The 26,789-nt window shown below is 42.9% G+C and overlaps 3 protein-coding genes across 4 annotated transcripts; 1 reads left to right on the forward strand and 2 right to left on the reverse strand.

The window, feature by feature from the left end:
- The first annotated feature begins 3,377 nt into the window (after window positions 1–3,377).
- On the forward strand, window positions 3,378–7,781 carry LOC112896288 (O-methyltransferase MdmC-like). Of its 2 annotated transcripts, XM_025964220.1 has the most exons (10): window positions 3,378–3,717; window positions 3,835–3,888; window positions 4,754–4,837; window positions 5,568–5,693; window positions 6,234–6,301; window positions 6,392–6,461; window positions 6,709–6,774; window positions 6,866–6,943; window positions 7,110–7,186; window positions 7,272–7,781. In XM_025964220.1, exons 1-9 carry the CDS (start codon window positions 3,415–3,417, stop codon window positions 7,158–7,160), a joined length of 900 nt encoding a protein of 299 aa, XP_025820005.1. In that variant the 5' UTR covers window positions 3,378–3,414; the 3' UTR covers window positions 7,161–7,186; window positions 7,272–7,781. The 2 variants fall into 2 exon arrangements, with proteins under 2 accessions (XP_025820005.1, XP_025820004.1); XM_025964219.1 differs by having other exon boundaries at window positions 7,110–7,781.
- Window positions 7,782–14,944: 7,163 nt separating this feature from the next.
- On the reverse strand, window positions 14,945–19,590 carry LOC112897187 (monocopper oxidase-like protein SKU5). Its single transcript, XM_025965430.1, has 9 exons — window positions 19,380–19,590; window positions 18,618–18,727; window positions 17,597–17,867; window positions 17,122–17,260; window positions 16,434–16,800; window positions 15,904–16,269; window positions 15,732–15,810; window positions 15,362–15,561; window positions 14,945–15,272 (listed from the first exon to the last, which is right to left on the reverse strand). The coding sequence occupies exons 1-9, from the start codon at window positions 19,503–19,505 to the stop codon at window positions 15,161–15,163; spliced, it is 1,770 nt and encodes a 589-aa protein (XP_025821215.1). The 5' UTR covers window positions 19,506–19,590; the 3' UTR covers window positions 14,945–15,160.
- Window positions 19,591–21,308: 1,718 nt separating this feature from the next.
- Window positions 21,309–26,227, reverse strand: LOC112898468 (transaldolase). Its single transcript, XM_025966798.1, has 13 exons — window positions 26,103–26,227; window positions 25,880–25,994; window positions 25,717–25,795; window positions 25,557–25,632; window positions 25,378–25,461; window positions 25,172–25,276; window positions 23,948–24,028; window positions 23,794–23,858; window positions 23,319–23,388; window positions 23,166–23,243; window positions 22,603–22,700; window positions 22,379–22,514; window positions 21,309–21,863 (listed from the first exon to the last, which is right to left on the reverse strand). Exons 1-13 carry the CDS (start codon window positions 26,157–26,159, stop codon window positions 21,717–21,719), a joined length of 1,191 nt encoding a protein of 396 aa, XP_025822583.1. The 5' UTR covers window positions 26,160–26,227; the 3' UTR covers window positions 21,309–21,716.
- Window positions 26,228–26,789: the final 562 nt, after the last annotated feature.

A 26,789-nucleotide genomic window follows, 5' to 3' on the forward strand; every position in this document is an offset into this window, starting at 1 on the left:
TTATACGGTGAGCACAGCTAGCTTTATGGTTACTACTGTGCTAGTGCCTAGTGGAGATGGGTGACGTACAGTGAGAGGGTGAAATTAACTGCCCTGCTACTTTAGTTATACATAGCGGTAAGTAAACGGAGCAATTAATTACCCCCTGCTGTTTGCAAATATAAATAAATCCTGGCGTCACTGACCTGGCACGTGATCCTTCGTTCGTAGGTCAAAAGATTCACCATCGCCACTTCTGACGTAGTAGTATCTTTGGAAAAATAGACAATTCTTTCTCTCTTTTTTAAAGAAAAAAAGGAAACTGAACACCGGTCAAACCATGCAGTAGTAGCTAGTAAATCTGATTCCCCACGTAGAGGTTAGCTTTTTCATGTGTCGCTCGTCGTCGTTCATGGATTCGCTCGTGCGCGCGTGAAGCCGTGAAGAGTCATGACCGCACGAGGACGAATGCGTACAGATGCTTGAATGCTTCTTCTTCTTCTTCAGCTTGTTTTCGCTCTTCTTCCTGATGACCTAACCAGACCGTAATCGAGCTGAGTAGCTGACGCGTGGCGTCTGAATTTTAACCAGTTGCCATGGGGGATCAAACTTGTTGTGAGACGATCGACGCTAACGACCGACTGGGAGATTTTGACTTGGCCGGGTGAGATTTATAGGCACGTGGAAAAATGGAATAGGTACGTACGGAAGAATATGCTTAATTGGTGAACTAGCTAGCTAGGAGACATGCATAACTTAGCCCTTAAGTGTTACTAAAACTTGTAAACAAGCAGCGGACTAGAGAGATCGATCACCTTTGGTTAGGTTCCCGTGAAACCTGCTCATCCTAGTTCGAGTCTCTAGTTTAATCAGCATGGCACATATGAAATAGCAGTGGAAGATTCTTACTCCCTCCATCTACTTTTATAAGACGCATACACATATCAAAATTCAAACTTTGCAACCTTTAACTAATAATTTAACTAATAATTTTTTATTTTTATAATGTAGACTTCATATGATTAATTAGTAAACAAATATATTTTACATGATTACAAGTTTATAACCATAAGTGATACAAATATAATAAATGAATGATCAAACTATTATTTGGAAGACCGTGCCATGTTATACTATACCTTAAAATGGATAGAAGGAGTATTAATTAAGCGGTGAACCAGAGTTAGCAATACCGTAAGTACAAGTAACTTATGCACAAACGCGAATTGATCATACATAGCTCAGACTGCTAGATTCAGCTTTAATTTGTTCAACCAAAATCGAGTCTCCAACTTAGCGCACAGATACTTGTATTTTCTGGGCATTTATAATTTTTTTTTACGTTCAATGTACCCATGGACATATATAGAGTATTTATATATATGTTTGTGAATTGTGATTTACAACAAAATGTTGAGGATCGGATCAATTGAGAGCCATATGATCTAAGCTACCATTGCTTCATGCATCTCGAAGGATATATTGTCATCGATCATCTTAATTGATTTTATCATTTACAGTTGATGATGGAGGATTAAGGATGCAAGTGTGTATCTAATAGTATTTTTTGATCAGCTAATTAATTACAATGGCATGCTACTTTAGTTTATTTTTTCTTCTAAATTATTTACGTAGATTGTTATTCTAGTTTATTTTATCAACCTTTTAGATCGATCCAATAATCCAAAATATATATAAGATACAATCACCGCACGTACGTCGATATGGTTCATGACCCGATCCTAGATCAAAAGATCCACCGTCGCCATTGCCGATGGAGACATGCGCATACCTGTACGGCTGTGCTGTGCTTTGTTTCATAGAATAATACATCCCCTAAACTGTAATTGTCGCACACAACATAAGATAATCTAGTAGGCGGAAAGAGACGCTGAATTTCATTCTGAGCTGTTCATATAACTAAGAGAAAGTCCTTTTTTTCTCTCCCAGTTTTATCTTAACGTAAGTTAGGGCCTGTTTAGATCCCCTCCAAATTCCAACTTTTTACACTCTCTCTCTATCACATCAATTTTAGGATACATGTGTGGAGCAGTAAATGTATGTAAAAAAATAACTAATTGCACAGTTTAATTGTACATCACGAGACGAATCTTTTAAGCCTAGTTAGTCCATGATTAGATAAAATTTATCAAATACAAACGAAAGCGCTACAGTACTCCGGTTTATAACATTTGCAATTTGGGGTGCATCTAAACAAGGCCCTAATTCAAATTTATCAACTGTAAAATACGTTTTCGGTCTTCACCACCTTATAAAAAAAGGAGTTGTCTAGAAGTTGCTAGTGCTACTTTATTCAATTTTGAATTTTCTCTTTAAAAAACCACCCATGTATTTGAGAGTTGGACTGGCCATAGCCATGTATTTTACTCTCTAATTAATTAACTATATGAGTTTGACTTTTACATTCATGGTACGTGTACGAACACATGACGTGTGGCATGACCGCATGGAAACCAGCTTACAAATGCTCTTCCTCGTCACTTCATCAGCTTCTCCTCCCCGGGCTTGGCCGCTAAGGCTATCTCCAGCGGATGCCTGTACTCTATATATAGAGGAAGATTCCGTTCTCTACTGCTTCAGCAGCGTTCTCTAAATGGTCCTCTAAAATAGAGAACGCTACAGATTTTCTCTATATATAGAGATTCTCTCTCCTCTTCTCTATTTTTTCTTTACGTTTCAAACACTGAATTAAATAAAAATAAAATATGTCCATAGCGTTTGAGGTATGATAAATACGTACGTACAAAAATTTGGAATAAAATACGTTTCTAATATAGGGTTTAATATATAGAGAACGAGATTTAGAGAACGTTGTTGGAGAGAAATGAGATATAGAGGAGAGAATCTTGTAGAGAATTCTGTAAATGAAGGATGCAGAGGATGGGATTTGGAGGATATCGCTGGAGACAGCCTAAGACCGGTCTCCGTGCACAGTTACTACAACTGGAAACTAATAACCGTGCAAGATAAGTTAAGTTTTACAGTGATAAAACTCCTCTCACATCCTATAAAATTCCTTCTTTATTTTTTCTCCCGTATCAGCAAAATTATTGATGTAGCATAAAATTTAATGCTATAAAATTCTCTATAAAATCTGCTGAGACTGGCCTAATGAGTTGGCACGTGCATCCCGCTCGGTTGAGCCCAACGAGGGCACAGACCCAATCTCTACTTTGAGCCCGTCATACTTGGACTCGGCAAATTCGCCCATACGTACTTGTGTGGAACCCATATTACTCTAGGCCCATAGCATTAGGTATGCTGGGCCACACTGCCACTGACATCCGGGCCCCTTGTGGGCCAGCCATACTTCACGTTATCCGCAAGCCTCATACGGCCTAACGTTTCTTTCAAAAAAAATTAAATAAAAGGAAACGGCAGCACGCGCGGTCACTGACGTGTGGGCCACCAGCCATGTCGCCCCGCCTCGCCGCCGCGCTTCCTCTCCCTCCCCCGCCGGCGGCAGGGGCGGCCGCCGCACGGGGGCTCGGCGTCCCCCGACCCCGGACCCTACTCTCTGGGGCCTCCGTCGCCTTCTCCTCCCCGTCAAACCGCCGCGGCGCGCTGGCATGCCTCGTGCGCCTCATGTGCTCGCGCCACTCCGCCGCCGCCGCGGCGGTGGCGGAGGCGGTGGAGGAGGCGCGGAGCGGGCGGAAGCAGCTGGGGATGACGCCGCCGCTCTACGAATACCTCCTCGCCAACGTCCGCGAGCACCCCGTGCGCCACCCTCTCGTCTCCGTCTCTCGTTTCCGTTCGTTTCGACCAAATTGCTGCAGTGCGATTTTGTGGGGAGATTTTACTGGACGCTGACTGCCCCGTCGTTGATGGCTTCAGGTTCTCCGGGAGCTCCGCGAGGAGACAGCGGCCATGAGGGGGAGCCAGATGCAGGTGCGTCACACATCTGTATCGTCGCTCTATGCAGTTCCTGACTTCCTGTTGCGTTGCATTGATGATGATGAAGTGCGCTGCAATGATATTGTACTCGATTCAATTGACAAAACTAGAAACAGCAAATGTGTGATCCGTGTGGGCTGCAAATTCCTACTGCCTTTGTTGTTCCTCGACGTGGGTCGCCATGCTCATTTCATTTTTCCAAAGTGACTTGATATGGGCTGCCATTTTATTGAATATACACAGCACATAAGCATTACATTCTATATATGCAGGGAGCATGCTTGTGTTATACTTTATTTTCGCAGTATGCATTCAGTTTCTTTTGGAAGTACTTCATTTTAGATGTTAGGCACAATACTGATAATCCTGTTTTGGGGGGGTTGGACCTACTACTGAGCTTAATTGATGTTCAATTGTATAGATGGAAGTGCATGCGGTTCTGAAATAACATCATAGTCCGTTCAAGTGCTGGAAGCTAGGACTGTCTAGTGTGCTATGCACTTGCGTTTTGGCATTTAGTTGAACTTCATGTTCTTGCATGCACATTATGTTCTGATTATGCAGGGACACATTTGTATTCTTGTTTTTGTGGTATACATTCAATTATTCTTCTGGTACTGCTTTTGGATGTTAGGCCCGATAAAGATAATCCTATTTTTCAACATTGAGCCTGCTATTGTACTTATGTCATTTTGTCGCTTCCGTTGACTTTATTGATCTTTTGCTTGGAACATAACAAGAATAAATTCGCAGCTTACATATTATTTTTCTGGGTATACAATGGTTGCTTCCTCAGATACTTTGTTACCTGAATCTAATGTGTCCAATGGGTATCTAATCTAATTTTTCATCTTCATAGGTTTCTCCTGCGCAGGCTCAGCTATTAGCGATGCTGGTTCAGATTCAAGGGGCGCAGCGCTGCATTGAAGTTGGTGTCTTTACTGTATGTGAACTGAGTACTATGCAATTTGAATTTACGTACTTTCAACTCCCAGTTATTGTATGCTAAGCAGTAGAAATTCTCTGTTTCTATCATAGAACCAGAGCTAAGTGTTACCCGGACACCCGTGTCCAATTTGCCAAGTAAGACACCCCGCACCCGTGTCAGATCCCGACACCCGTGTCGGACTCCAAGTGCTATTTGGCATGTCCCCAAAAATCCTACAGAATCGGACACCCGCACCAGAGTTGGACACCGAGACCCGCACCTGTGTCCATGTAACACTATTAATGTTATATTGATTTTAAGCCCAACATAAACTAACTGTTGGCTTTCTAGGTTGTCCTACTTAAAAACAGTTGAGGAAAGTTTCCCATCTGGTCATTGGTGTGATGTCCCACCATTAGAAACATGGAATCCACACATCCTGTGACAATAAGAACCATAAATAAGTGGTTAAATAAACTTTTTGCAAGAAATAGTCCTCTTGGTATCTGGTTATACGCAGTTTCCCTATGAAGTGATATCATATAGTACACTAAGTATTTCTAGTAAAATAAATGGTAGTGTTGTACTTGTAATGTCTTCGTTCCTCCTGTAAGCAACAATAGTATTAACCATCATGTGTTGCAACGGAAAATGTATTGTAGGCCTTGTGTAAAAGTAGTTTCCGTGCATAGATTTATCGAATATTTTAGCTTTATATAAGCACTTCTTTTAATCTTTTCTATAGGGGTATTCATCATTAGCTGTAGCACTAGCACTCCCTGAATCTGGTCGCTTGGTTGCTTGTGAAAGGGATGAAAGATGTCTAGAAGTTGCCAAGAAATACTATCAGCGTGCTGGTGTTGCACACAAGGTGATACTTCTTATTTACGTATGATTCATTTCTTGATCCTTCATTCCAAACTTCTATAATAAGTGTACATGATTTTTAAGTCGATTCAAGATTCCTTTTTTTATAGCTCCATAGTTAGAGGTTAATTTGGGCCGACAGGTGACAGTCTTGTTATTTGTTTGAATTTGAAGTAAAGGTTTTACAGCCATGCAGAGCATGTGCAAAGAAAATTTTGCAGGGGCGCGAAGTGTCTTATCTAGTGCATTGCTTTTTGTGTTGTATGTTCTCTGTTTCATTATTCTTATCATTATATGTTAGATGTTTGCTTTAGATTTTTTTGACACTGCATGCTATGTAGTTTATGAAAGTAGAATTCTTGATACATTGCATATTCTATCTTTATCAGACATCTACCTTTCATACATTAACCAATATTTCCCTGTCAGTAACTGGTCTGTATGCACTTAAAGCTGAATATTTATCATTTCGAGCTGCCCTACAATTGTAATAATGTTTGCATTTTAGATTTTTTATGCTGATAAATGTGTTCAAATTCCTTAGATTGATGTGAAACATGCTTTGGCTGCGGATTCTCTAAGATCATTGCTTGATTGTGGTGAAGCTTCGAGGTATATAAATTATGGTTTCTTATAATCTGTCACCATATATGTTAACCTCTGACATTTCTAACAGATGTCTCTTTTTCACCTTTTTTCTAGTTATGACTTTGCATTTGTTGATGCTGATAAGAGAATGTACGAGGAGTATTTTGAGCTTCTACTAAAGCTTGTAAGATTTAAAATTTTAGTTCCTCTCCTTGGTTATGTAAAAGGCATTAGGTCTTGCCCTCTACTTGTTCCCCGATATAATTTGTTTTCTTCTTCTTTTTTTAATCATCATATTGCTTATTCTGTTAGAAGCAGTTATATTTATTATTATTTTTCTTGCCACACATTTAGTTTATAATTTTAACACAAAACCATAATAGCCATTTTGTTTGTCTGTGTGTTGACCTTTTCATTTTGTTCTGCTGTAGGTAAGAGTCGGTGGTTTAATTGTTATGGACAATGTCCTTTGGTATGGACGGGTTGCTGATCCATTGGTATGCTAGAATGCCATTGAGATGTTACATACTTATATGTTATACGGCTAAATTAGACATCATATAACATTTGACTTCCACCTTTTTGCAGGTTGATGATCAAAAGACAATCAGTATAAGGAACTTCAATAAGAAAGTTCTGGAGGATAAACGTGTAGATATCAGCATGGTCTCTTTTTTCCTCCCGCTGTATTATGTTTGGTATTGATGCTTTGGATATGTGTTTATTACTTGCAAACTTTAAGAGAATCTTTGAAATGCCTTGTCTACCGGTACTGCAATATCAGCAACCTGCATTTGTTAATAATGTCATTTTATTTTTGCAAGAACTGCAGGTGCCTATTGGGGATGGGATGACAATTTGCCGGAAGCTAGTAGATACTTGACTCAAACCATTTATTATGTAGACGCTGTAAGCACCAAAGTCAAGCCCTGAAAAATCAAGTAAAAGGATTATTGGGATGAACCTCTTGCACTGATCTTATCCACAAATGCAGCTAGTGGCCTGCCACCAGAAGTACTAACCGCCACAGAGGAAACGTACTGCGCATTAGATGTCTGTGTGTGGGCACTGAAGAACAGCAACATTGGCATGGCAATTTTCCTGAATGGACTTTGAGTTTGCAACTCAGAAAACTAAGGCGAGTGTGTCTCCCAAGATGGCTGTAGACTCAAGTACATATTGCTATTATGTTTCGTTGATGGACCACACACAGTTTAGGGTTTAGGGCCTTTCTTCTCAAGGACAAGCCAATGAATCGCATATCTGTTACTTGCGCAGATGGCATGTACTTTTACATGTAGCAGTGTACTGATCCACTGAATTTTTACCAGTGGTATCGCAAAAGTTTGCTTAGGAGGAATTGCTGCATGAATGGATCCGGAACATTTGAAATAACATGTTCAAGAAAGTGACAGTTGTTAAATTGTTGACAATGTGTCAGCAGAATGGCTGGTACCAATTGTTCAGATGAGCTATTCGAAATGCGCCAAGTGTGGTTTACTCTTTTCACCTCTGACTGATGATGTTGGGTTTGGTCTGCAGAAGGCTAAATTGATTTTGATAACACTGAGTTCACTTATTCACGTTCTATCTTTGTGTCAGCTCTACTCGCACACAAACTAATCGGTGCAAAATATTTCATGTCCAATCATTGTGAATTTGGCATCTTTAACATTTGTTGCCAAGTGGTGTACTGGTATTGTTGTTGGAGGCTCCTGCATCCAAGTGGTTGATGTCAAAATTAAGTTCAGATTCAAATATCTGGTAAAGCAACAACAATGCCAGTTGCTTATCGCTTTATGCACATAATTAACCATGCGAGCATAAGGTTATCCAAAACCCATTCAAAAAACCATTGGATTAACCAGAAAGTACTGCCTCCATTATTTTGGCTCTTCTAGATACATAAATTAGATTTTAGTACGTACCTAGACATGACATAAATCTAGATGCATAAGAAAAATTATGCATCTAGGAAAGTCAAAATGATCAATGATTTGAGACGGAGGGAGTAAGTTAATAAGCTTGCTCGCTTGCTGCCGGTGGCCTTTTTCTTCAGAACAAGCTTACGCGGCAAGCTGGCAATGACTTTGCTGCCTCAATCAAAAATATATTTACACACGTATGCACGGTTGATTAGTAGTATGACCACGAAGGTAAAACAATTTTGTGGTTACATTGAGCAATATTACAACACATTAACGATTCATCCGCTCGAACAATGAGCTGAATCATACTACGCCTTAATAGGATGGACCTTGACTTGATCCAGCATGCATGGAGCTAAATCCTACTGCTGCCCCAGCTGGATGTTGGAGGGGAATGGGAACTCTGCTCCTGCTGGATCTTGGAGGGACCGGCGCCCTGCACTTACGCAAATATCATGGAAAGAAATGTAAATGAATAAACATAAGATTGTAGCTTTACAAAATGACAATTAAAAATGGATCGGAATACTGGTGTCTACACAAAACAATAAGAATAATGTGCATTATTCACAGAATGCAACTCAAGTGTTGAAATGGACCACATTAACTACTTTGTGAGAAGTGAGAAGGGGTAATGCAGTACCAAAAAAGATATAATAGTGCTTAATATTTGTGAGGTTAGCTAAACACACAACTCGACTCTGACTAGAAAGGACCAATGAGCAAAGGAGAATGCATAAATTGACAGAAAAGAACCAAGTCCTGAGAAGGATGCATATAAGATGAGAACCAAATACAGTAACAGGGCTAATATTGTGATAGCAAGGCAGGTAGCATTGCACAAGCACTAATTCATAAAAAGATCACTCAAGCCATCTCTACATCCTGTCAAGAATTTCAGCACTCAGCAGAGAATACATGCTAACACTCTCACCCTTTTTTTAAAAAAAAAAAAAGAGAGGCAGGAGTGCTGCTCATTCATTTAAGGGGGGAAGGGGGTTGGGGGGGCAGGAGAGTCCTACATAAGAGATATTACAAAAATAAACTGACACACACACAAGCGCAAGAACAAGCGAGGTAACACTAACATAAAAACTAAGAAAGCTCTGGCCTCCCACAGGCTGCCACACGCTGCAGCAACTCAGCTTTGATCAAGTGGAACACCTGAACCGGCTGCAGTGACCTGTTGTCAAACACTCTTCTGTTTCTTTCATTCCAGACATTCCAAACTGTGATCATCAGGATGGCCACTACTGACCTTTGTTTTTTAACGAAATGCGGCTTCAGAGCCATAGCGCACCAAACTTGAATATCCTGATCATTAGCCAGAATTGTCTGAATGTTCAGGTTAGCCCAAGAAAGGACCAAGTACCAGACTTCTTTCGCAAAGCTGCAGTTCAGACACAAGTGAGCTGCTGTTTCAAGTTCTTGATCGCACAAGACACAAATTGGATTACATGGCCAATTCCTAGCCAAGAGTGCTTGGCTACTGATTCAAGCACTCTCACCTTGACATGTAAAGCTAGCTGTTATGCCCATGAAACTAACATGTTTGGCATCCCTGGATTTCATTATTTGTGGTCAACCGCTGAATTCGAGGTTGTGAAGAAATTAACATGAAACAGGAACATTACTGACACACGCCAGTGCAGCCAGCCAGCCAGCCACCCTGCTAAATCATCAGGACATGACATGGGGCTAAGAAGAACAAATACTGCAAGGCTACAACAAATTCATTTGAGGACAGAAGAGACCCTCTTAACCGAAACATGGAAAATTGATTAAGATGACTAATCATGGTTCCAAAGAAACTAACATTGTGTTATAGGCATACAATAGCACTCACAGTTTTATCCTGAAATATAATGCATTGTGTTGCGGTTACCAGCATAAGTGCTGATCGAGAAGGGTTAACTGAAAACAAAGATAAATTGCCACATGCATGAAGTTATCAGAGTAAGAAATCAAAGCAATTGAGACCTTGCGGAGGTTCTATATTAACCATAAATCAGTACAATTTGCCCTTAAAACAATCAGGAACTCTCCAAGAAGCAGATCTCTCCATGCACGCAACAAGAACAGCAAGGCATTCCGCATTCGTTACCTGCTTAAGAACCAGTGGTCGTGGATGGACAGATCCCACATATCGCTAGGCCCAACCGAGGATGCTCAGAGAGAGAGAGAGAGAGAGAGAGAGAGGGACGAAGGCTCATCTTCACGGCCTGGATGTCTACTGGCGCCGGCGGCGGCGTGGTGGAGCGGCGCTGTCGGCGACGCTTGGGGCACGGACGCGGTTGCCGACAGGCGACAGCATGGGGAGGGTCGCGGCAGAATGTATACAAAGCCCAGTGGCATGAACTGCAACCTCTAGACCTGAACATTCATTCTACCTGCAGCAGCAATACAATCAATCATCACGCACACTGGGTAAATTGTTGAATTCTCATTTCCGGTATCAAATTCCCGCCTATTCAGAAACAGATTTTCGATTAGTTCTACAACATCTAACAACTTGAGGATCACCACCAGATCCTATCTCCACAAATTTCCTTCCCTATGGCCTGGTGCCGCATTTCACCGAGCAGCTTCCGCAGGTGGCGAACGCCGCGACTCTCGGCGGCAGCTCCGTCGCAGGCCAAGCGGGCGAGGTGTCTCCACAAGCAAGTCTCAGATATGACGCTGCCGGAGCTCGCCTTGCATGCCCAGCCGGCGCGAGCTCGGTCGTGCGGCGAATGGCCGGCGCCCGCCTCGCGGTCAGATGTGCCGCACCCGCGGGAGCAAATGGGTGCGGATCGTTTTGAGCGCGCGGGGGGGGGGGGGGGGGGGGGGGGGGGGGGGCTGGTGGGTCAAGTTGGGGAAGGCTATGCACCTGCGGAGGGCGGCGGCAGGCGGCCCCGGAGAGGCCGGACTGGTGAGGCCGGGCCTGAACCAGGGGGCTATATGAAAATGATAGGGGGCATTGTAAAAATATTCGGATCGTGATTAATAGTTGCGATCCAAATTAGGGGGTTATTTGTAAATTTACGGGGTATTTTGTAAATATTCGGATTGCGATTAATAGTCGCGATCCAAATTAGAGGTTATTTTGCGGGAGTATATTGCAAATATTAGGATCGCGATTAATAATTGCGTTCCGAATGAGGGGTCTGTATGCAAAATAATGGCGGGTTATTTTGCCTAATTGCCTTTGCAAATATTGGGACCTTTCGCAAAATTCTAGGCCGTGATCTGGCACTCCACCGCGACTCGCCGGAGCGCCGCCTCCCGCCGGGCGTCCATTGGGTACCTCTTCTTTCCTCTGCCTGCTAGATGCCCCTGGTCTAGCGGAGCTTCGGAGCTCCAAGGTCCAACCGGTGTTCGAGCTGAGAAGACACGCCGCCTCTGTCCAGATGACGCCGCGCGCGGCGATTCCGGCCGTGGTATCCTCGCTTCCAAATTCCCTGCATGAAACCGCCACTGCAGGCTGCGCGGCCTCTCACGTTCTGGTAGACGCGCGCGGTTGCTGTCCTCCAGACCTCCACTCCTGCAGAATGAGGTCTTAGGCGATCCCTTTCAGTGCCATCACAAGTTCAGAACAGGAAGCTGAAAAGAAGAGCAGCCGAGCTGACTGCAGCACAGAGAAGCACTTGTTCTCCCTGTCATCCTTGGGGTACATCATCAGCTCGCAATTCTCGGCGCGGCTTCAATGGCCGACGCCTTTCGATCACGATCAGCTAGCCCCTCTGCTCCCACTGTGGCAGTGTTCCAACTGAATCCACTGACTTCTGTACTCGAGGTTTCGACCAAGACCATAAGGTTGTGCTCCTTTCTTATGATGGATATCAAGCTGATCCTGAGTTGAGAAAAGGTTGTGAGAGTAGAACCACCGTTTGCAACAATTTGCTCAATCATGTCAGTGTTTTGCCATTGTTTTTACAGCAGGTCATGGTCACCGTAAAGGACATTTTGAGGAAGTGCCTTCTGGACAGGAGTTGAATTATCACTGTGAGAACTTGGTCAATTATGAAGAAATGAAGGGAGCAAGTTTCTGCATCATTGAGAAGTGTGGAATTGATACTGCTCACTTACTGCTTGGCAAAATGCCACAACTGGTGAGGTTTCAGTCGGTGCAGTAATATCATTGGACATGTTCTTGGCGAAATGACAGCATGGAGATATGGTGGTTTTAGTCCAGGACAAAGTGAGCATATCTGCAAGACAAAGCTTAATTCAACTCTAAAGGAACTAAAACTATTATTGCTTCTGCCGCAAAATACTGAGTTCACTGTCTTGAGGAAATGCTGGGCTCTCTGGTTATGGAGGTACAAGTTATGTTGCATTTCTTATTTTGCTGCTGTATTGACGGTAGTAGCTGTGCGGACCAACCAGCATTATTGTACACAATTGTTCTTCACTATGCAGCAAAGTTTTCCTGATGGGATACAGATGACTGAGCATTTGGCAATTCAATCCTTCATTCGGTTACCACTGAAATTGGGAAAACCGCATATTGGGTTTCTTCTCGATACCTCCATACATCTTATGCTTGAACTCGGTGTGGTGGATGATGACAATTACACCATGAAATGATCTTCAAAGCCAATGTCAATTTGCAGCTGAAATATCAATGGAGCTGGTTTTGGTATGGTGCTGTCCTCTGTAGCCTGTAGGCAGCATGGCAGAAAAAAGGAGTGCTCGGTATGTGATAGCTGACTGCAGGTGCTGGCCTCGCTTCCTCACTTGGTATGACACAAGAAGTCATAATCAATCGTTTTTCATGAAGTCACCTATTTAATTGTTGTTTAGTTCTCCAGTGCTTTGTTTAGATGCCAATACTTATCTCAATACGAGGGATTGTTCTGTCTGATTATCCTGTAACTGCATATCTTGTCGTTAGACAGGAATGGTGGCAGATTCAGAAGCCAAAACCATGTTGTCTGCATCTCTCTTCTGCCAAAAACTTGTCTGCTGGTACAACTCGTACAGCTCAACTTCCCTACTTCAGGTTGTGAGATAATCCATGAGTTTTGTTTTGTTTTGACCAGTAGGTTCAGATGTACTTTGCTTAGCCATTAAGTTATAAGCAGCTGTTGACAGCTGCTAGTAATAGTAAATTTGGATTTTGCTTTAGCTGACATAATGTCGGCTACTGCAGTGGTACTGTAGCACCGATCTAAAATTTCTATAAAACGACATGTACCCCTCCTGTGTATCTAAGCTTATGTAATATAGAAATATACATTGTTAGCTTCACTCCACAAAACCACTCCTCTCATGTCTCTCTCTTGTTCTTAACAGAACAGAAGTGATCCTAAGCTAGAGAATCTAACACAGGTCTCAACTTAAACACCCAAGAATTAGCATATCAGCCGGAATGCTAGATCCCTCTGCCGTTTCCTACCTGCTGGTGCAGCATTCCACCGAGCAGCTTCCGTGCGAATGCCATAATTCTCGGCGGCAGCCCCGATGGAGGCCAAACAGGCGTGGCGTCTGCACGAACACGCTTCTGATCCACCACTGCTGGAGCTCGCCGATGCCCAGCCGGTGCGAGCTCCACCGCGCGGCGAATGGCGCCGGCGTGCGGTCAGGTATCGCTGCGGCCTACGGGAGCAAATGGGTGTGGACCTTTTTGAGCGGAGAGATTGGTGGGTCAGATAGGTGGTGCTACGCACCTACGGACGCCGGCGGTGGCTGCAGGCGGCCCCAGCGGGTGGGAAGAGGATCCCGATCCGAAGCAGGGGCTTATATGAAAATAATAAGGGACCATTTGAAAATATTCGGATCGCGATTCATAGTCGCGATCCAATTTAGAGGGTATATGTAAACAATTGGGGCAATTTGTAAATGATCGGGGCCTATATGTAAATACCAGGGGTCATTCTGAAAGATTGCGATCCAATTCAGGGGGGTTTTCGCAAAGTTCTCAATCGCGATCCAGCCCTCCGCCGACAGTCGCCGGAGCGCCGCCTCCCGCCGGGCGTCCCTCGGGTGCCTCTTCCTCCCCTTTTCAGGTCTCGCAGCAGCCCCGAGTTGCGCGGAGCAAAGGTCTCTCGGAGCTCCACGAGCCGGTCGGTGTTCGGGTTGACAGAACACGCGCCTCTGTCTCGATGCCGCCCGCGGCTCGCCGGAGCGGCGACGCGCTCCTGCCGGGCGTTCCTCGCTTCCAAGTACCTGCGTGAAACCGCCACTGCCGGCGGCGGCCGGCAGGCCATGAACTAGTTCAGAATGGGAAGCTGGAAAGAAGAAGAGCAGCAGCTGAGCTGACTGTCATATAATCCAAAGCTCAAATCTTTGCAGGAGATAGCTCCAAATATGTGAGCACCCATTGCTTCACATGCGACCTTATATGTGTCAGTGCTGTCCTCCTCTGACTAAACTGGAGGTACATGTTTCTATCAAGTTTGATTTTCTCTCTAGATACCTCAATTCCAGTTGGTCTAGTGAGCATTTTCCATAAGCTTTGCAGTGAGTTAATATTTCTACTCATATGTTTCTTGAAGTGCTTAAGAAAAGTGAGCTGTATCAAATCAGGAATTTGGCTAGAAGCAAATAGACAGTTCAGAGGTGCTGATCTGCGTGTCATTATTTAATTATTTTGGTTAACAGACGTCATTGGTGGAGTTATTTTCCTGATGAGTGCAAAGATGAAGCTGAGAGACATGATGAAGGGCGTGAAAGCAGTGGAATGCATAGATGCCAGTGAAGCAGTAGAATGAACTGCAGCCTCTAGACCTGAACATTCATTCTACCTACAGCAGCAATACAATCAATCATCACACGCACTGGGTAAACTGTTGAAAATTCACATCTCCGGTATCAAATTCCCGCCTATTCAGAAACAGCTTTTCGAATTGTTCTACAACATCTAACAACTTGAGAATCACCACCAGATCCTATCTTCACAAATTTCCCTATGCTGAACTCTTGTAAATGTTCTATTTCTGCCTCGCAAAGTCTAACAAAAAGTTTGACAAATTCAACTGAAGATCACAGCTGCGACAACCAGCATCACAGTTGCAAGGAACCTGTTGCTGCATCCAGCTTCAGCTTGCGCCGATGACTTGCTGTTTGACTCATGAACCTGTGGCCTGCAAGGTTTTTCAGAGCAGGATGTGAGTCAAGAACAGCAAAATGTATCATCACTGCATCAGAGAAGAGACATTCAGCTGAAACATACTTTTGCCTGTCCTTCAGGAGACCGCAGTACAGCACATTATCCGGCGTGACCATTTCAGTGATGTTGTAGCCCAGCGGATCAGGAACCTTCACATAGACCTCATGCCCTCTGTACCAGTTATCCAGCTTCTCCGCACGCAGATTCCAGATACCGACATTGTCAAGTGAGACTAGGACCGCAGTCCAGCCTCCAGGGAAGACCTGTTTGCCATTGCAAAGTTCAGAACTTTCGTTATTCAAACTGACCAAGGGCGCAGCTGTGTGAAGTACAGGACTGGCACATGATCGGGGTCTTTTTAGAAAAAGAATGGTGTCTGGCCTCTGCGACCGCACATAGCCGTTAGCCGGTTGGTCTTCAAGAAGTTGTATACCTGAGTCGTGCAACGAGATATGGCGTCCCATCTGTTGTATTCATTCCTCCTGTCTGGTGTCCACTCGCCATAATCCATCCTGAAATTCACAACATGGTGGTATTCCTTTCAGATGTTCAAGCTGATATGAAACACTGGATGAACCTGAAGATTGTGATGGTTCAGAATATACCCTACAACAAAGAATGAGTAACCATCCAGATGGTAGGCCTGAACGTCAGTGTCATTATTCTGGAAGACGATCTCGAGGAAGCCCTTGTAGGATGCATTCAGTGCAGATGAAGCTACCTTTGCTGGCACGTTGCTTGGCATTGCAGGGAAATCAGTTGTGTAAACTCCAGTCAGGTTGTGGAGGTCAGCAAGCCTCAGTGGTGTCTCTGGAGGAGAGTACGAGATCCTGTTGATCGTCCTTCGACGCTTTCCATTGATGAGCAAGGGCGCCTCGTTCTTGAGAACAAAGGTCTGAGTGATGTTGATCGAACCATAATGGAATGATCCCTGCGGATTTGGACGGGCAGCACCAGCACTCGTGTTCATTCTGAAAGAACAATACCAGTGGCTCTTAATAGAGAACATATGAATATCAAATGCAACCATGAGTTACAACCTTCAAATACAGAACAATAATCAGATATTCTAAGCTCACAATCAATGTAAAAAAAGTATTTCCAATTCACGAACATAATCTGTTCCTGCACTGACCTGATGGACCTCGCCTGATTGATGGAGTAGTACTTGTCATAGTAATCATTTGGAGCATCAGGGAGGGGCCCAGAAGCTTTGCCTTTGGAGTTTGAGTACTGCAGGATGGCTACACCAGTGACCTGACTCCATTGAGGATTGCTTATGAACCTTGGGCTCGCTACAATGTAGTAGTCAGTGCTTGCATTCTGGTCCATGGTCACCAAGAAAGAGTAGGACTGTCCCACATGGATGTCGAGGTTGGTGTAGTTCTGCTGATTGGTGTAGGTTCCTTCAGCCTCTACCAGAAGCATGTTGTGATTCTGGATCCTGAAGTTAAGGCTAGTTGAGATGCCAACATTGTGCACACGGAAGCGATAGGTTTTCCCTGTTACAAATATTCAGAGCATCAGACATCAAGATTCATGATAAACAATAATGCTGATAGATATTGATCAATTTAATATGCATCTGAGAACAATCTGGAGATTTCTACTTCCATCTACTTTGTTTTCCAATTCACATTAAGGACTGACAAAATCTAAAATAAAAAACATAACTACTACCACTCCTAAAAATAAAAAAGTTGAAACATAACTACTACCACTCCTAAAAATAAAAAACATGACTACTAGCATTCATCATGCATATATGTTGCAAACATTACACATATAGAGCTGCAAATCTGCAACATAAAAAAGTGATCAACCTGGCTCAACTCCAACAATTTCATACTGAAGGCCATCAGGAACCAGTGTAGTGTCATATCTGTAAGGTGCCCTTCCATTGATCAGAATTGCATCTGGTACCCCTAGATCCCTGCCATCATCTAGCATGTTCCTCAATTCCTACATGGGACAGAATTATGAAATTACATGAAGACTAAAAAAATCCCCCATCAAGTACGAGGGAGGCAAGGACAGTACTGTACAATTCTATTTTCAGCGAAATACTGTGTGCTAACAAAAAGAAAGAGATTTGATTCTCATATGAACATTAATGTTTCCCCTAATATTCGGCACCTGCAAGGAAATAACTAAGCATATATTCTGTGTAAATTCATGATGCGCCATCATAATCAAGAAATTATTGTGCCAAAGATCAAGAAAGTTCATTATTTCCACTGGCTCCCTCAGAAACACTACAACACCTAAAGTGCATGGACACAGTTACAAAATCCTTACAATGTGGCTCTTGGTGTACCAATCCCCAATGAACAGGGTGATGTCGCCGTCGGGCTGGCCGAAGGGGACCGGCACAGTGGCACGGTTGTTGACGGTGATGGGGCCGTACCCGCCGGCAGCTCGCTGGAGGCCGAGCGACGGGAAGTAGAAGAAACTGCCGATCTGGTCCTTGAGCTGGAACTGGTAGGTCCAGTTCCATCCAGGAGGGATCGGGCAGTTGGTGCCGGAGACGCCATCCTGCCACGAGTTCATCCTCATCTGGATTCCGTCCCTGCCAAGACAGGAGTGAGCACACCAGTTCAGTTGCCACAGAAGAGGAAAATTGGCACCGATGCTAGTTGAGTTATAAAAGTTAGAAATTTGCAAAAGCAGCCCTCATGTATCAAACATTTCAATCTTGTTTAAAGTTATGATTAAACATCTGAAAAGTTGTTTCATAGAACGTTCTGGGCATCTCATTTGGAACAGTTGTAATTCAAGAAAAGATATATGTAAACATAAAAAGGAAATTGTTACATTTTTGTCAGTCACTAGCTACTTGTTTAGAGCAATGACATTTTGGTATGAATTATGAGGTTGTAAATGCTATGATGCCCGAGAATCACGCGCAGATGCATGCTCCTGAGAAAATCTGCTGAAAGAACATGATATGCCTGTCCATATATGTCTATATGTCACGATCAATTATGCCCATAAATGTCTCAAAAGCGCAAGGCCTATACATGGCACAATATATCCCTGATAGATAGGAAGGCCAAGAGGCACCGCAGAAATGGAAGCCCAGCTCAAGATCCACCGAGAATTTCATCACAGATGGAAACTATAGATGTGGCTGTGAACGTAATTTACTCATAATATCCCACTGGTATCTTTTTTAATTCGGGAAAAAGAAAACAGAAAATGCATATGTGGCATATTGAGAATTCCAAGAAATTATTTTTGATGTATGTGTATGATAGGACTAGTTGAGATCTGCTGCAGGAAAATGGAGTGATCAGAGAGGCATCAGTGGTGAAAGTACCAGGTGATGAGGAGGGGCTCATCCAGGTTGTTTTGGACGTTCACCCTCACGTTCTGGTTCGTCGTCACGTTCAGGAGAGGGCCCGGGAACTGGTTGTTAATCGCGATCACCTGAAAAAAATGAACCGAGTGTTTCATATTGTGTTCTCAGAATTTTGCATCTACAGCCTCCAAACGCACGAAGCAACAATTTTCTGTTGTAGAAAAAACATGTGAGAAAACAGGGTACAAGATCACATCTTGGAAATGGATCGCAAAAAATGATTTTTACGCAAGCCTCTGCGCAAGAAATATTTCGGGAATGCGCCACCAAATAAAAGATCGAGAGAGAAAAAGTCGTTTCTTCAGATTGCAAGAACTGAAGAACACATATCACGAGTTCGCGACCAATAAAACAGTTCTTGCAACATCCACTGCAGATTTTATTTTCAGAGCAGCGCGGCCTTTACGAATCCTTTGGGACAAAGAGATCCAGGACAAAGCGACACGACGAGATCGTGCGATGCAAATTGCTCGCACGGAGAAGAGAAATGAAGGAGGCACTTTTAAGACAGGAACACGCCGATCGAACGAACAAACGACTCAAAACATCTAAAAGATGGCGTTTTTTCGGAAGATTTCATTTACCAAAGGGTGTGGGAAAACGAGAGCGAAAACCACGGAAAATATCCAAAGAAGTCAAAAGCTTTTTTTTCGGTCGAAATCGAGAACTTTCAGACAGCAGGAGAACGAGAACAGAGAGGTGGTGGCAACAAGTACGCGCCTTCTGCGCGTCGCCGAGGGGCTCCAGCGTGAGGTACGACACCTCCCACCGCACCTCGGCCTGCGCGGCGGCCGACGCCAAGACGGCCGCGAGCGACACGGCTGCCGCCATCGCCGCCGCCGCCATCGATGGCTCTCCTGCGCTCTGCGGCGTGCACTCTGCGCTCTGCCAACTCCCTCTCGTCCTGCGTCGTCCGAGCCTTTCTTTGCCAGGGGGTTTTGGCCTCTCTCGCGGTGTGGGGTTTTTGTGAGGTATAAAAGGCGGAAAAGAGAGGAAGGAGAGCAGAGGAGAGAGAAAAGCAATGTACTAGTAGTAGAGAATCACAAAATCAAACACCAGTGTATGAGCAAAAGGAAGTTTCAGATATGCCTTTTATTTATGGCTAAGGTCTAAAGATATACTGCTAGCTAGGGTAACAATTGCAAAATACCAAATGCTAAGGCTTAGTTTGAATTAATTGCAGCGCCAAAAGATAGAGCAAAGTATGTATGGACCGTTCATATGAGTATCTAGCGGCTATTACATTGGAGAACCACATTTGCGGAGTTATGTTAAGTCGAATACTACAATGCCTACGTTTATTGTATGAGTGTTCATTTGTACACAATATGCATTTATGGTATATAAGCCTGTTATGTTTGGATGTACTGTGGAAATGATATACTAATTATATTATTATTAGTAGGTCGCGTAGTCTAAAGATGGACATAGACTTGTAGGTTAGAACAACTTGGAGTAATTCAACCAATTATTATTACATAAAACAATATATATAGAGTTGTGCATGAGCAAAGGTATAGGCAAATTGAGTTACGCGGATGGTAGCTACATGTAAGATGATACTCTTGACATGTATCAATGCATCATCTCCTAAGAGTGCTTGTTTTTCTTCCCAATGAGGGGGGATCTGCAAAACCAAACATGAATAACAAAATCAAATTTTTGACTGTGACTTTTATTTATAGCTACGGATAACTAGTAATTACTGCAAACTTAAAGAAAATAACAATATTGTGTTTGTGGGTTTGAGTTTCCAAAAGATAGAGCAAGGCCTTTTGGATTTTCCACGACTATCCAATGGTCTAAAATTTGCAAAGATCCTCACTGTAGCTATAGTTATGTAGAATCACAACTCATGTTGGTGTAACTAGATTCTCATCATGGTATATATGTTTAAAATGGTATATATGTTTTTTTTCTTAAATCCAGTCAAAGTGTCCATTGAGAACCATATGCCTGTGTTCTGGCTTCTGATGTGACTTATATTTAGAATTAGAGGGAGTATAAATAGTTATATACACTAGCTGTTCTTTCTAAAGAGGAGGAAGGATGTTTGCAAAACCGAGAGAGAGAGAGAGAGATGTATTGCGAATTGCGAGGATGTGTATTTGAGCTCAAAGTTTTCATACTCGCTAAGGAAACGCGATGAACAAGGATAGTTGAGTGTACAAATATGAGTAACTTGAAAGGCTAATATTGGCAAATTTCTTCTCTCCTCCACCTACTGGTTCATCGGTTAACAAATTCACCCACTGCATCAGCGTGAACCACCTGCCTTGCCCGGGCGACCTTGCCCTACAGACTTGGTCAAGCCAGTGGGTTACACCTGGTTCTAACCTACACAAATACACCTAACAATCACTTGACACAAACATAATCCCCAGGCGAAGTAAAAGCACTCATCATGTGATCAGTCCATACATTCAGCATGATGCATCACATGGTGCTATGCTGGGTGGGAGACTCTGCCGAATAACGCCTATTATCAGATTAGTCGGGAAATGATTCTGAAACGTTGTTGAACATGCACTGGTGCCCTCAAAAACATTCAAATTCGAATTTGCATCCGCGATGCAGGATTGATTTAATTTATCTGATAAGTTTATGCACAGTGTGAAACTCGGTTGTCCTGAGACTGAGTGAAAAGTATACATTTGAATCAGTTGTTCATTTGCACTGGAAATAGGAATACTCGGTTCATGTGGGATATAGGACTCTCCTGTGGAACCAACATTGCCATCTCAAGTAAGAAGCTGCTGACATTGCTGGAATATCAAGTGACAAGTTCTGATCACTCCAGCGTATCAACTGAATCACAAAACGCATAATACGCATACGCAGGCTAATGCAACACTTGGGGCGCATCGTATCATATCCAAAAGAAGCAAAGATGTTTCACACAACATTTTGAGACTGCTAGGTAAATCACATTGGGGAACCGGTGACAGGCAAGAGAAGTGTTCTTCGAAGCAGGAAGGCGAATGTCCGGATAGCACCGCCCTTGCCTGTTGTTATTATCTCTGTTGGAACTGCAAACCGAGGCCCACCAAGGCATCTTTAAACATTTGGAGGTGGCCAGATCTTCCCGAAGAGCTCCTCAACACGGCGTGCTTGGTTCACATATCCCTCCAATCCTGAAGCAAGTAGTTCTTCAGCGGCTGGCCCCATTGCAGCTGCAAGACTCAACTGGTCCCACTTCACAAGCTGCATATATCATTTACCAGACATATGAACAATCAAGCACCGTACAAATACAAGATCAAAAACAGAGGATGATCAGTTTATTTTTTCCATATCTTTGCTTTACTTATCAGTGACTTCTGTTAGTTGAATCATAGTTATGCCTGCTGTAATATTCACTACATTCTTTTCTTTTTAATCGAGGGTGATGTATATAAAGGACTCAACCTCCAAGCTAGATTCGGTGTATAAAAGGATCCTACAGTAGTTTCCCAATCCTTTCATCCAGCTCTCTGCTACCTCTTATGCCTATATAGGTCTACTGGAAATGAACGTGTCTAATGAAGTATAATATCCATTTGAATACAAACATCACACTCAGTCGCTCACAGTGACTAATACAGGGAACAATAAGGTGGAATGCAATAGGGTGTTCTTGGTTATTCTTAACAGTGCATGATTACTGATCATCATTAATTATTTGCCAATTAAATGGTCCAGATATGTGAATTTCGAACAAGATCCATAAGTGCACGAACCTCCTCTTCAGTGAACTCGTATGTCTTGCCAATAGCAGGAGTCAACCTTGGGACATAACTGTACTTCACATCAGGATCAGTGACAGATTCTTCCAGAGACTGCAGTATCTTCAGAGGTGCAATGATGTAATCAATCCTACATTTAAGAAACATTAGTTCCCATGTTAATGTCCTTGACTTGTGATTTGTATGGAGTATAGCAAAAATAAGAAATAAGAAATTACCCAAGAAGGCTAAACACATCCTGCTTGTTCCGTATGGCAGCAGCCATCAACTTTGTTTTATACCCATTTCTGTGAATATAGGCATATACTTTCTTCGCCTGCATTACAACCCAGAAATATATGGAGTTATAAACTCTAGCTTAGTAGCAGAAAACGTAAGCCATGAACAAATATTGAGAGAGCAAACTGGCAGCTAGAGGGCCAAGTGGCACATTGACACAGCATTACTGTAAGGGAACTGGCAAAGGAACACATTTTATCTGCAGATATTAAGAATCAAATGATTGAATGATTCAAAAAAATGACGAGTGCTAAAAATCAATTAAAAGATAACTCAAAATTACTTGCTGACAGTTGATTACAAGAACTTCGAATCTTATGTCTTTGTTTTTTAGCTTAATAGTGAGGCAGCAAATGAGAACTACTTTAAAAACTAAAAAGTAATAACAAGTACTGAGACTTTCCTAGTCAGTAAAGATGCAGATAATGTTTCCAGACATTGGCTTATATATCGATATAATTATGCAGAAATAACTTAAAAGAAAAAAAACATTGAAGCTAACCAAAGCAAGTCCAGCATCTTCTCCCTTCTTCAAAGCTTCATCTATCTCTGGGTCACCAGAGTGATTCCTTGCCCAATCCTGAGTGGTTTGCGGTTAGCAAAATATTAATGTTTTAGATTAAGGACATGGTAAAAAATGGCGTGATAAATTTACCCGCAACCGCCCCACAAATATCTGCACAACAGATGCACCAGCTTGTGCTGCCGCCGCTGCTTGTGCGAAACTGAGCAAGAATGGTCAACCACAAAAAAGTAGTGTACATAAGCTCCTAATTATTTTTCATCTTAAGTAAATAAGTAACTGCGAGGCTAAGCAAGTCCAGCTGTAACGCAGGTGCTCTAGTAAACTTATTCTTCCAGATTTACTAAGACGCCTGATGAATAATTATTATCCAACAGGAGACTCAACAGAATACCTCCCATGTAGTAAAAGCACAATATGATAATATAAGCACGTTGTCAGTACTTGCTTTCCTGCTCCACTTAAAAATAGGGGGGACCACTAAGCCCACAAATATTGCAACATAGAAATGTTGGGAGGTGGGGAAAAAAACAACCATACAGTCCCCTGCTATGATCATTAACAAATACAATCAGGAGCAAATGATATAAAATGTTTTGTCTTGTACCTGTACACGAATGTTAAATGTGTTTGAATTCCTTCAGATTCAAGCAACCTTGAGGCCTCTATACCCTAATGGTAAACAAATTGGAAATGAAAACTTGATAGAGACAGCAGGTACAATCAGGAAGAACTTACAGAGTAGTGCATTGCATACTTACTTGCCATGTAGCAGGAATTTTGAATAGCAGGCGGTCAGTTGAGACATCATGTTGGTTGTATAGATTCACCAGTTCATGCACCTAAATATAAAGATATCAATTTTCAGGAAACTGTGACAGAGAAGCACGGATGTTTTCCCCTAAAATAAGAAGAGGCACAGATGTTTTTCTCAAAAGATATCCAATAGCCCTGCTTAGTCACAAGCATCAGCAACACAGACATGGATAAGACCAATCTTTGAATGCAATTACTCAGATAACAAAAATCTTAACATGCTCGTATCCACGTACTGAGGTTTAGGGACAATTATTTTAAACAATAAATGGCATTTCAGTTAAATAGTAACATCATGACTAAAGTCAATTTGTAGGATAATGAGGGAGATGAATAAAATGTGTAACATTGATCACTACTGCAGTAGTACAGATGCGTTGGCAACCTGAGCATGGAAGCAATGAAAGGAATGCAGAGAAACTGAAAATCGATGTCATGGTTCTAAAATGTGTTCAAAGGTCAGTCGAGAGCTAAAAATACATGTTTTAAATATTGGAAGAATTGGTTTTCCCAATATGGTCCCGTTAATCTGTCACAACTCCATATTGCACTGTACCATTGTATATCTACCTAACAGCTAGTTGCTGTTTTGTTTCTTGCCAGCTTTAGCCCGTCTAAGCCAGATAAATTCTTGTTCTATGAAAAATTATTGATCAAGGTGTATCCAAGAGGTGTTTCACGGACATCTAAATAACTTAGTAATACTAATCCATATGCTCAAACTAGTATCATACAGCTGATATATTTCCCCACTAAGTTTCATCTACTTGGCCCTCTTTGGAAGTTATGCCGCAAAAAAGTATTTGTTTTTATCTCGATTGTAATGAGCTAGCATTGTGCATATTTGCATATAAAACAGTAAAATTGGTAACATAAAAGAATATACTGGAAGAAAAACTTGTTATCACTATTGTGTTTGTGTACATTGGACTCTGAAGCTTCAGGTTGTTAACTGGCTTAGATGCAAATAAAGGTGATAGGCATTGCCAAAAGGAACTTCTTAATAACTTAGTTCTAACGAAGTACATAACCTTCCACACAAACTATAATGTTGTACATAACCTTGCACACAAACTATAACGCTTACAGAAGGTCAACATAAGTATTAACTGTGGATATGCACTATGTTCCATTCAAGCAATATGGATAGAAAAACTAGAAGCTCATACCCTCTGGATAATGCCCTGGGTGTCATAAGCCAACCGAGCATCTATTTCAGTTGAAACACGTCCAGGGACTTGCTGAGCCAGTTCAGCACCAACATTTGCCAGGGCCTGCCACATTTCTTCTCAATTCAGCTCCTCAGGTTAACAAAACATCCACGTCGCCTAGCTATCACAGTGGTAATTGTGAAATCGAGATGCGGTATGCAAACCTTGGTGAGGTAACAGGACATCCTGTCCTCAGGCTTCTCCAATGCGTTGCACTCACCATCTGCCAGTGCAGTATCTATCGCACTCTGCAACAACCAAATAGCCAGAACAGTTACCATGCTAGCAATGATTAACTGAACAACTGAACATTTCTATCTATCGCAACAGCTCAGCTCCTCACCTTGAACTTGGTATCCGGGAGCCCAGAGATTCCAAGCAGCAGGGAGGAGCTCACCGTGGCCGCTGTGGGTGCGAACCTGCAAGTGTGCCAGCCTCGGTCAACCCGCCCCAAATCCAATGGGACAACAAGACAGACGAGCAATGCCAGAAGCAACGTTTACCTCTCGAAATCATCGAACACGACGGTGTCCGGCACGATCTCGCTGAAGCCGGCCACTGCGTCGAGCTCAGTGACGACCTCTGCGCCCAAACAGCGCGAATCAAGAACCAACAAGGGTACACATCACAAGAAGCCGCGGAACAAGAGGGGGGCAAGAGCAGTACCGTCGACGGGGGAAGCTGGTGCGTTGCCGGCGGCGGACCGCGCCGCCAGAGGCGACCTCCAGAGGCTGAAAGACACAGGCTTAGCCGACCTCGCCAATGGACTCCACCTGCCCGCCTGAAGCGGTGACCAAGAACGGGTGAAACGGGGGAGTGAACCAAATTGACGGCGGCGACGGGCCGAATCGAGCAAATGGGAGCTTGATGGAGAGAGAGGAAGAGGTACCTGACGGGAGGCCGGAAGGAGGGAGGAGGAGGTGGGCGTGGAGATGGAGAGCGCCATGGGAGTTGGGATCGGAGCCGGCGGACTGTGAGTGAAGATTGGGAGTGGAACAACCGAACATGAGAGAAGAATAGGCGGTGATAGCATCAGGAGGCAGCAGGAATTAATTAATTAATTCGTTGTGAAATGGCCAGTGTGCCCTCCGGTGATTTCAAGAAATTCTCCCTTCCAGAAAGCATTATTTTTCACCATATTCCAGAAAGCAGATTAGTTATGCAAGATAACCACGCGCGTGCTGTTCATCCAAAATGTCTCTTCCAATAGACTCCCATTAAAGACGAAATTTAAATCACGTCACATGTCTATCCCTTTATTCTAAGGATGAACTGATAAGCAATTAACGACACCTACTCCATACAAATATAATAACAAGTTGATAATGAAGTACATTATTATTTTATTTATTTTTAGTGGAAATCCAAACACATCTTACTGTTCCATTTTAGCTCTAGTTTATCTCCCGTTAGAGCAAATTCAAACTGTTTTTCAGTCCACTTGTGTCCATCGTGATAATTGCATAGAGGTGCAAGGTTTTTTCTTAAGAAAAAAACATGCAAGTTTGAGTGGTACTAGACTTTTTTTGATAGGGGAGTGCTGCTAGATTTTTCTTAAGGGAGTGCTACTAGATTG

The sequence above is a fragment of the Panicum hallii genome, chromosome 6 (assembly GCF_002211085.1).
Source record: "Panicum hallii strain FIL2 chromosome 6, PHallii_v3.1, whole genome shotgun sequence".
Taxonomy (NCBI): domain Eukaryota; kingdom Viridiplantae; phylum Streptophyta; class Magnoliopsida; order Poales; family Poaceae; genus Panicum; species Panicum hallii.

Coding starts and splice junctions, on each gene's coding strand:
- LOC112896288 (XM_025964219.1), top strand. CDS start 3,415: ATGTCGCCCCGCCTCGCCGCCGCGCTTCCTCTCCCTCCCCCGCCGGCG. Junction 3,718..3,834: donor CCAACGTCCGCGAGCACCCC/GTGCGCCACCCT, acceptor TGATGGCTTCAG/GTTCTCCGGGAGCTCCGCGA. Junction 5,694..6,233: donor GTGCTGGTGTTGCACACAAG/GTGATACTTCTT, acceptor CAAATTCCTTAG/ATTGATGTGAAACATGCTTT.
- LOC112898468 (XM_025966798.1), bottom strand. CDS start 26,159: ATGGCGCTCTCCATCTCCACGCCCACCTCCTCCTCCCTCCTTCCGGCC. Junction 22,701..23,165: donor AAGATGCTGGACTTGCTTTG/GTTAGCTTCAAT, acceptor GTTGTAATGCAG/GCGAAGAAAGTATATGCCTA. Junction 21,864..22,378: donor ACGAGTTCACTGAAGAGGAG/GTTCGTGCACTT, acceptor TGATATATGCAG/CTTGTGAAGTGGGACCAGTT.
- LOC112897187 (XM_025965430.1), bottom strand. CDS start 19,505: ATGGCGGCGGCGGCGATGGCGGCAGCCGTGTCGCTCGCGGCCGTCTTG. Junction 17,261..17,596: donor GGTACACCAAGAGCCACATT/GTAAGGATTTTG, acceptor TGTCCCATGTAG/GAATTGAGGAACATGCTAGA. Junction 15,273..15,361: donor CTCCTGAAGGACAGGCAAAA/GTATGTTTCAGC, acceptor AAAACCTTGCAG/GCCACAGGTTCATGAGTCAA.